Source organism: Cotesia glomerata, linkage group LG2 (genome assembly GCF_020080835.1).
Source record: "Cotesia glomerata isolate CgM1 linkage group LG2, MPM_Cglom_v2.3, whole genome shotgun sequence".
NCBI lineage: Eukaryota > Metazoa > Arthropoda > Insecta > Hymenoptera > Braconidae > Cotesia > Cotesia glomerata.
Window position 1 is genome coordinate 17811281 of NC_058159.1, and position 10438 is coordinate 17821718.

The following is a 10438-nucleotide window of genomic DNA, read 5'->3' on the forward strand; positions in this document are numbered from 1 at the left end:
ATTACTAGCAAACAGCCTATTATTAAATGTACTTTTCTCCCTAATAATAAATATTATTTATTTAATGTTAAAAAATATTTCTTAAATTAAATTATTATCTCCCAACAAATCAAATTACTAATAATAAATAGATCCTTTTATCAGCGTAGTTATTTTGCATACTTCACTATAACTCCCATTTTTTCGTGATTTAGTTCTATCAATTTTGCCTTTTGCAAATAATAACATTATTTTACTTTAAAATTCTGAAAATATCTTCTTTTCTGGCCGCAATTATTAAATTTTTATTATTTTTGTTAGAATCATCATCCGAGAAATGATTACAAGGAGGGGTTTTGGAGCTGAGCTGGCTGTATTGCTCTTTTGGGTGGTATCAAAAGTCATAGAGCCGAATTTAAAGCACCTGGTGCTTTTTCATCACGCACGGTGGTTACTCTCTGCAAAAGCTCTCTATTAGCCTGAAAATATATATGTTTAGAAACCAGTTTAAAATGGGAGCAAAACGAAAAAATTCTTGCAGAAAATATGTGTTTTCATCGTAATATTATTTTATGTAAAAATATGGTTTACTGCTCCTAATGCAATAAATGCTCCAAACTCGGATTTCAGTAATTAGTAAAAGATCTTATTGACTACAGCAGAAAAATACATCCAGAAAATTGCAAATGCAGCACTCGATAAATTGTCTCGGCATTTGTGCAGTACCTCAAGCTTTCACACGAAAATCTTGCTTGTTTAGCTCTTTTCTTTGATGAAACTGTGTCAGTAAGAAGAAAAAAGTAAAAGATCGTACAAAAAATAAATTCCCCAGGTAGCGGTCAAAAGCCTAATAAACAAGTTTATCAGTCGCTTATGAAGAAATAACGTCGTTATCTGAGAGAAAACATAAGCGATTTTGTTAATCCAAACTCGTTGGGTTTATTTTTGAAAGCAATTTGAGCTCCCTATGAATTTTGCAAATACAGATCCAAGTTTGTGGGAATCAAATCTTGAGTATATAAACGATGTTATGGATACATTCAAAAAGTTAAAAAGTAGTAAACGATACTGCGGAGAAAAGGAGTAGCGCTAGCCGAAAGTTTTAATGAAGTGATTGACTTATAACGAAGATGAAAGACAAAAGAATTTTTCAAACTGTTCAGCACCATCGATCTCAATACACATCGAGTAAAAATCACAATATATTGACAATGAATTAATCTAACAATTCATTTTTCTGCTTTCAATAATAATTAATTACAGGTATTGTTGTTTTTATTTTATTTATTAAATACTTATTGTTGTTAATATAATTCGGAAACTATTATAATTTAATAAACTGTTAATAATATATACTATTTAAGTGTACTGAATTCATATAAGTTTTATGCAGAAACTCGTAAATCCATTATTTATTAAAGATTCTTAAGATATAAGCTTTTATAATGTAAGATAATTATCATATCACTGTTTTTCTAGCCTCCTTAAAAAAATATATTGAAGAAAAATATATAAAAACAGAGAAAGTAAACAAGATATTAATAAGTTTAAATCAATGATCGACCAAAATTTCACTGGAAAAATATATTTAAGGCTTAATATCTCGCTTAATATTGATCTTAGCGATTTGGTTCATAGGACTCTTTTGTTGAAATTTGAAATTCTCGCCAAGTTTGTCATTGACATTTTTTTCCGTAGCTCTTGATATTTTACGAGATAAATGCGAAAAAACGCCAATTTTATGAAAAATCAGGTTCAGTGGCCCGTACGGCCTCGCCAGTGTGAGTTACGACTTTGCGGCAATGGGCACTTTTGTAGAAGCGTTCAATTCTAAGAAAAGCAATCTTCGGATCCAAGAAAGTGATCCCATGAGAAATGCCGCTGAGCTTTAGAAATTCAAAAGGTAAAAATCAAAGTTTTAGTGTATTTTCACTGAGAAATATTCGCATGCCTAGGTAGAGGACGTTAATTAATATTAAGAGATCAAACTTTCATGGAATTTTTTTGGGTATTTTAAACAAGAATTCACGATGGGACCGAAAAAAAAAATAAAGTAAAAAAATCACCCTAATATATATATATATATATATATTTTGAGGATTACTTTTAACTTAGCAGCTGAAGCTTGGGCATTTCCTGAGATATTTCGGATTGAGAGGAATTCATTTGATTATTTATAGGATTTTTAACAGGGAGACTTTAATTTGGGCACTTCCGGCCAAATTTTGAATTTTTCACTGGAAATACCCAAACTAGGAAGCTTCTGTTAAAAAGATTCTATGAAAATCAAGCTCCACATCGTCTCAATATCTCGAGGAAATGCCCAAACGCAGCCTCTGTTAAAGCGGAACTCAAAATTCCCAATTTTTAAAAGAGTTCTCCACAGGGAGTTACATTTTAGCACACCCTATTATATATAGAATATAGATTTTAACTATCATCGAACTTTTCGGTTCTAACATAATAAAAATAGTATGCATCGCGGCAAAAGGATGAAGTAAAGATATCAACCCGCACTTGGACACCCTGGCGGATTCGTGGTCTGACGGTAAAATGATCGTGAAACGACGGTGAATGTACACCGTGAATTCACAGTGTCAACAAATGATCGTCGAATGACCGTCACAGAGAAGTTTTTTTCACTGTTACTTTATGATTTTTATTCTGTATAATAGTATCATACTTTACTCTTTTCGAAAAACCAAATTTTACAGAGTCATTCGAAAACGCCATATAAATTGTCAAAAAACCGTAACTCGGTGGTAGATGCTACACAGTGAAGTCTGTAAGTTGAAACGACCGTGAGAAACGAGCGTATGTAAATGCTCAGAAGTAAGTCAGGAATTTTTTACTAGTCAACAATGAAAAAAGTGCTGATTATATTTTTATTTTTTATTCCATTAAAAATACTCAAAGTGTATAAAAAGATAGGTAAAATGAGAGAAAATTTTCAGTAAATAGCCATCGGGAGTAAAGAAAAAAATTTGAAAAAAATATTAAATTATTGTAATTTTGTTTATTTTCAAAAAGTAAAATCATAAAAAAAATTAATCAGATTACAGACAATCAACAAGAAATCCCATCTGGCTTCCTTCAATACTTTTTCATAAGAGTTTATGGCTTACAATAGAATTTTTTTTTGAATTTTTTTCATGTAGTCTTAAATGAGATACCTTAATACCTTTTTGATTATGAAAAATATAATAATCAATATTGTTTTTTTTTTTTTTTTTAGAGACGAAAACTTTAATTTCAAAATTACGGAAAAATTGTTTTGTTATCAAGAAAAATTATTATGAGATATTTTTTTTAACAATTCAATTTTTAGCAATTTCTTCAGATCTTTTTATAGAGTTAATAATTTTACTGTAATTTCGAAATTGAGAATTTCGTAATCATCAAAAATTTGAATCATTTATTACGATTATTATTTTGAAGTCATGGAAAAAATATAACTTTATTTAAGCTATTTTTATTTGTTGCAATGCAAAAATGACTTGGTTTTGACACCTTATGATGTGACTGAATCAAATAGTTCTTGCAGTGTCTTAGATAGCCTAGCTGGTAGAGTCTTGGGCGCGCGACCAGTTGAATCGGGTTCGAGTCTTGGTCTAGAGCTGTCCGAAATATTTTTATTTTATTGTCCGTGACAGTAGCGTCAAATCACCGTATTTCGACAGTATATTGAGCGTACAGTGTCGGTCATAACGTCGTAGATTCACTTGCGTATGCACCGTAAATATTCAATAAATTTATAGTAGACATCGTTCACAACGGTATCCGATGCTGACTGACAGATCGCTCGGTAAGAACGAACTTTATACGGTGAAACGACCGTGAAACAACCGTCATTCGACCGTGCTTTCACCGTGTCGCCGAAACCGCCAGGGTATACTGCGCGGGTTAAAATGTCCTACTTTCACTCCCTGGGTGCATAATATTCTGTTTTTACTATACTTCAACGAAATTTTTAAGTTACAGTAGGATAGTTCTCTTATAATTCGCTTTATGAGTCGTGCAATTGATAACAAATCATTATCACTTTTAATCTAGTATTTATTACCGATAGAATATTTAAAAAAATTGCATTCATAGTTTTTAAAATTTTTCACAAGTGGAGTTTTTTTGTAAACATTTAAAATTTTTTTTATAACAATTTATTTGTTAAAAACTCGAAAAATTTTCGAGTGTCTACTAATTTCAGTATCATAAATTATAATATGTTTTTTTATGTCACATCTACATAAACAAGTATGTTTTCTTTGAAATATGAGGCTCAAATATTTATTTGATCTATCTTACTAAATAAGACGAGAATAACTACATAAAAAAAACCAGGGACAACTCCGTAACTTTCAATATGCCGTCGTCTGTCAAATGTCTCGAGACTGTTAGCATTATTTTACATAAATAGTTTGCGAATATGATAATTTCTAAAATCAAATTATGATCTTCTCAGCTAACGTGTGGATAGTTTTTTTATATACCGTATTTTATAATTCAATGTAAAGAGTATATAGATATATACTTAACCAAATAATGTATATCAACCAGTACTAACCTAAATATGTTTGTTTTTATACTCTACTCTTAGCTTAAATTTACTCTGTATAGAAAGTTATGTATAATGTTTTTGCTTAACTGCATTAGTTGATAAATTATTTATTTAATCTTAAAAAAATCTAAATATCTACTTTAAACTTATGAATTTAAATAACAGAAACGATGTTAAAAATTCTAATTTCGACCTATGACTTATGTTAATTATCGAAAATAGCAACCTGCATTTTTAGTGTAGTGATTGAGAAAATGTTTCAAGTGATAAGGAAAAATTTTTTTTTAATTTATTATTAATCAATAAATTTTGGACAGCTTGAATGAAATTTTTTCCAACTTACCATATGATGTGAACAATACTTAAAAATGCAGCTGGGACTACGAGATCATCACTCCCAACACTCCATCGTCGTCGAAATACTACTATACCCGGCATTGTTATGTTTTAAATTAATTCTTTTATTATTTATCAAATGGATAATTGACACTTTTTCCTTAATATTATCATAAATGTCTTTGTAGCAATATTAACATTTTTTTTTTCTATTTTATACATGACTTGATTATTCTCAATATTGAATTAAATTTTTCAGCTTTTGGGTGTTTGGCGAATCACTTCAATTAACAACAAACACTCTATAGCTCTTTGTCTTTTTTTTTTTTTTATCTATCTATTGAATTTTTATTCAGCTATTGTCATTATATAGGTTATTTCTGTCCTGTATTCCTGTATTTATTTTTTTGTTTGCTCATTTGAAAAAGATAATTTTAAGTTAACTTTATTTCTTCCAGTGTTAATCGAGATATTGACAGTAAACAAACAAGTTATATCATCATCGTTATCATTCTCAAATTATCATCATCTCTTTCAGCATATTAATTATTGAAAATCGTTTATTTTCTATAATTAATGGTAAACTATGTATAAATTACGATTTATTATTAATTTTTAGTGTGGAAGACTCAAAAAGATATCAGTATAGGACATGAACATTGTAATCAAAAGTATCTGAGTTTCTTTATATTTGTAACAAAAAATATTATTCTTTTGAACTTTGCAGTATCCACCAATCAGCCTCAATCATAAATACATAATTTTACATATTTTCTTCGAGATTTATACTCAAAAAGAACACTCGAGTAAATTTACACAACAATAATAAACTACTACTTTTTCAACACTTCTTTACTTTAATATTAACGCTTGAGATGGAGAAATATTTGAAGTAAAAATAGTTTACCATGAAACTGTTTAAATAACTCAGGTAATATTAAATTTTTTTTTTGAAAATTTTAATGACACTTAATTGTTATTGAGACAAAAAGGTTAATTTTTAATAATTAATATTAAATTATAATTGTCAGAGAGTAAAAAACTATATTTTAACGACGTGATTCTTAAAATTTTATATTAACAATTAATTAAAAGAGAAATAAAATAACTTATCACAAGAGTTTTTTCAAGCGCACTGAAGTTTTCGTTTATGAATTGCATAAAGAATTACGGAAAAAATGTCTACGGCGTCGGCGTTTTGTGGTTTTAGCGCACGCGTTTCACTTTGCATTTACAGAGCATGTGTACTTATACTCAGATAAAAATAATTATTCAAATGGTATCTAGAGCATAATCATCTGAATTTATAATTTTGTGTAGGAAGAAAACCACGATAATTTAAACAAAACTCAATGTCGGTAATTCTCCATAAAAACGAAATAAAGTACAAACATTTAGTTTCAAAAAATAAAATGAAAACTCTCGTTTATCTATAAAATCAATAAATAGATTAGTTGGTTATTGGCGATAAAATATTTTATCGTACATAGTTTTATTTCTTCATTAGTATTTATCGTATTCGACTTATAAAACTTGCCCCGTGGCACCTGTGAAATTAATTTTCAATATTTTAAAATAAACTAATTTTGATAAAAATTGATCCAAATTGAATTATTCCATAATTATTAAAGTATCCTGCCATGGAGCAAGTTTTATAAGCCGACTACGATAATTATAGGTTCTTTACTCTGATAATTGTATTAAAAGATAATTGAATGAAAAATAAAATTGACGTTTTAACATTGAAAATAATTAAAACAGAAGTATTTATAATGGTTTGAAATTGACTAATTTCTTGCTATATTATAATTACTACGATACCAATTAACAGTTTCTTTGATTGCATTTTCAAATGAAGTAAACTGCATGGCTGGTAAATAATTCCTTAGTTTTGAATTACTTGCGGTCTTTTTGTATTGACCATCTGCTGCCGTAGTATCATATACGATTTTTCCTTTAAAATCAAAAGCTTTCGAAAGTGTTTCAGCTACTTTTGAGATTGAAACTTCATCTTTTTCATCGACTGAAACGATAACAGTCAATAACATGGCTAATAATTATAAAAAAAAAAAAAAATTAATATTGAATTAACTTACCGGATAGAATTATTGGTTCGACGGAATTATATTCACGAAGAACCCATAAAATAAGTTTTGCTAAATCTAAACTGTAAATAAATTGTCTCAAAGGTTTCCCTGATCCTAATACTGTGAATATTTTATCTTCAGTATTGCCTGTAATTGGAGTTAATAAATATTTCAATTATTTTATTAGAATATCGGTTATTTTTGGTGAATAACAAAATTACCATTTTTAATGAGGTCATATAACTTTCTCATTAATCCAGGAATAACATGACTTGAATGTGGATTAAAATTATCATGAGGTCCGAAAACATTACATGGAATAATACTTGTGTAGAGTCTGTTATTCTGTTCAAGGTATGCGTGATTCGCAACATCTAACAGTCGTTTCGCATAACTATATCCATAATTTGATGGATGAGGTGGACCATTATGAATCTACATGGAAACATAAAACCAATCATAATATAGTTTTTTAAACAATGAAAATACGTGAAACTAAACACTTACCATAGTTTCGTCTATTGGGTATATTGTTTTGTCAGGAAATATACAGGTAGAAAGACAGGAAACAACTTTGATAACATTATTTTCATGAGCAGTTTGTAAAACGTTATCATTTATGTGAAGATTATTACGCTATAAAATAATTGTTCAATTATTAGTAGACCAGCGTTTCAATAGTTATCCCAGTAAGAGATTTACTCTTTCATTTATTCACCACACATTCCTATTATTCCTAATTTGAGAATTTAAGATCTTTCAAATTCATTCTCTCGTTAAGACAAATTTCCCATGATATTTTTATTTGAATGATGAAACTCACAAAAAAATCTAAATTATGTGCCATGTTATGGAATAAACCACCAACCATAGCAGCCAAATGTATTACATGAGTAGGTTTGTATTTTTCAAACAACTGTTCCGTGCTTTTTTTATCGCTGAAAATAATAAAGTTTAATAAATATATTTTCATTAAAATCTGAAGATAAATAAAAATATTACCATAAATCTGCTTCTTTAGATCCCACGAATATCCACTCTTCGTTATCTTGTTTCTCTTCATTAACTATATTTTCAATAGCTTTACCAATGAGACCTGTACCTCCAGTCACAAGTATAATTTTTTTTTCCATATTTTATTTTGTATTTATATGTATAATTAATAATAAACTATTTATTATATATACCCTATGTTTAATACAGGGTAGCAATGCAATCGAAAAAGGTTATAGTTATCTAAGAGAGACTCGCGAATTAAAATTATTTAGGGATATGGGGATTTATCGGTGCGTTGGAAAATGATAAGTTTATAAAAAACTTCTAAGTAAATAAAAGATAGGTTATATTATCATGAAAATATTATGTTGTCATAATCAGGTGTTTTAGGTGACACCACAAGTTCATAAGCGGTTTTTTTAAATTTGTAAAAAGTTACATATCGAGGGTTTTCTGACGCAACCTCGTATCTCAAAAATGACAATTTTAGAGATGAAGTAAAAAATGGCTTATAAAAATTTAATATTCATCTAAAAACAATATTTATCAATTGTATTTATTATTTATTTATGTTTATTATTAATCTGGTTTATCTTTTTTTTTCAGTAACGCGTTTATAGTTAATTATCAATTTTTCAGTTGAACCCTTTCATCTTAAAAAATCAAGATACGAGGTTGCGTTAGAAAACCATTGATATTGAAATGAAATGGTTAATCAAATATATAGAGAAACATGATTGTTTATATTCCCGCGTTTCTAATCCTACTAAAATAAGCAAATATCTGATTATTTTTTAATTTCATTTAAAAAACAAATAATCAATAGAAAATAAAATTAAAAAAAAATTGGGTCATCCCTGATTAACGAAAATGATTTGATATGCTTAAAAATATGATTAATTTTCTGATCATTTTTAATCCTGTCAAATTATGTAAGTCATTTAAATTGTGTCTTATGGATATTTAATATTTTGAAATCATTTTGTTTAATAAAGGATGGTTTGGAAATAGGGTTCACTCTATTTTTAGCAATAAAATATTGAAAAATATATATTTTCGATTGTTTTGATCTAAATTATGATACGTTACGATCCATTTATTATATTAATCATTAAAACAGTCTTGCAATCTCTATAGTTTTTTAATTATTTTTGCACACCTCGTAGCGCGAAGCACGTGAGGTTGTACTTTATACCCGAGTCGTCAAGGTTAAGCAATTTTGCACGGAAAAAAGTAAACTGTAATAAATAATAGTCGAGTTGTAATAAGTAATGATCAACTGATAAAAATTACCATTTCAAACAGTAAAATCGTGATTTTACTAGTCACAATGTAATATTTATTATTTAAATGCTACAATTTATTGTTTACACGCTAAAAAATACTATTTGAAACAGTAATATTCGCTATGTAAAAGTCGAAAATGTTAAAGTATAATAATTAAGAACTTTGACTTTGATATTTATCATTTCGTATGTAAAAAATGATCGTATGATATGTAAAAAATATAAACTACAGTTAGTAAATTTCCATACAAGCAACGTCAATATTTACAAAGTAAAATGGTAAATTTTAAACGCAACGCTAAAGATGAAACTGTAATTATTGATGTGCTTGACGGGTAAAATATACATTTTAAAAGTAGAATTTTTACTGTTTCAAACGTTAAATTCTCCGAGTGTAGGACTGTTATGTGTAATGCCATCAGCTGAATCCGAAAGGTGACGCTACAATCAACGAAGCGCGAATTCAAAATAATTTAATAAAAAATATATATATATATATATAGAATAAAATATTTCCATTTTTAGTTTGAAATCTCACAAGAAGATTTTTGTAACTCGTAAATTTTAGTTGAACATTCTTCCGAACCAAATGATAATAAATAGACTCGGGTAAAACTTCTTAGAAACAATAAAAAAAAAACATATATACTTGAATAAGACCAACATGTGTTGTCTAACAATTAGACCTTTGTGAAAACACATAAAAGGAAAACACGTGTTGAAGTTTTCAAGGGTTCTCTTGGTTATTTAGACATCTTACTCGAATATTTTCTAGAAAGTCGTAAAATATAAACATAAAAGAAATAGAAAAACTGAAAATTGTAAAACTCAACCAACAGTCACATTGACTGTTACATAAATAGCTAACAAACCTTTATAATTTTAATAACTTTAATATTTTGATCTAAGAATTGTATTTTATATTAATTAATTAATGTATTTACAACAGTAGATTCACATTGTAATATATGTATCGACATGGGTTTTCTCTGTGGTTTCCCCGTGTCACTGTTCCAAGAGCCTAAGAAGGGGTGAAGAACAGGGCAAATGCGATACAGAATGCACAAGACGGACCACAGCCGCAACGTTTAGAAATTCATTAACCAATAATTACATTTTATTATCGTAATAACACTTTGAAACGTTAATAAATGATGTTCGAAAATAATGAAATAGCAATAGTATAGGAAATAATTAAC

At 28.2% G+C, this 10438-nt stretch overlaps 2 protein-coding genes across 2 annotated transcripts; both read right to left on the bottom strand.

The window, feature by feature from the left end:
• Positions 1–4877: 4877 nt before the first annotated feature.
• Positions 4878–6893, bottom strand: LOC123259125 (diacylglycerol lipase-alpha-like; the record flags this gene model as incomplete). Its single annotated transcript, XM_044719394.1, is given in 1 exon segment — positions 4878–6893. A coding segment is annotated over 1 exon segment (95 nt), but the record flags the coding sequence as incomplete, so codon positions are not given.
• LOC123259127 (probable GDP-L-fucose synthase) lies at positions 6589–8426 on the bottom strand. The gene is made up of 6 exons (XM_044719395.1): positions 7960–8426; positions 7781–7895; positions 7465–7593; positions 7179–7392; positions 6967–7104; positions 6589–6893 (listed from the first exon to the last, which is right to left on the bottom strand). Exons 1-6 carry the CDS (start codon positions 8088–8090, stop codon positions 6658–6660), a joined length of 963 nt encoding a protein of 320 aa, XP_044575330.1. The 5' UTR covers positions 8091–8426; the 3' UTR covers positions 6589–6657.
• Positions 8427–10438: the final 2012 nt, after the last annotated feature.

What these genes read in the sequence shown, in the direction of transcription:
- LOC123259127 (XM_044719395.1), bottom strand. Translation starts at nt 8,090, where the DNA reads ATGGAAAAAAAAATTATACTTGTGACTGGAGGTACAGGTCTCATTGGT. An exon ending in ACCCAATAGACGAAACTATG is followed by an intron (nt 7,393 to 7,464) that starts GTAAGTGTTTAG and finishes GTTTCCATGTAG; the next exon opens with ATTCATAATGGTCCACCTCA. An exon ending in CGAACCAATAATTCTATCCG is followed by an intron (nt 6,894 to 6,966) that starts GTAAGTTAATTC and finishes TTATCGTTTCAG; the next exon opens with TCGATGAAAAAGATGAAGTT.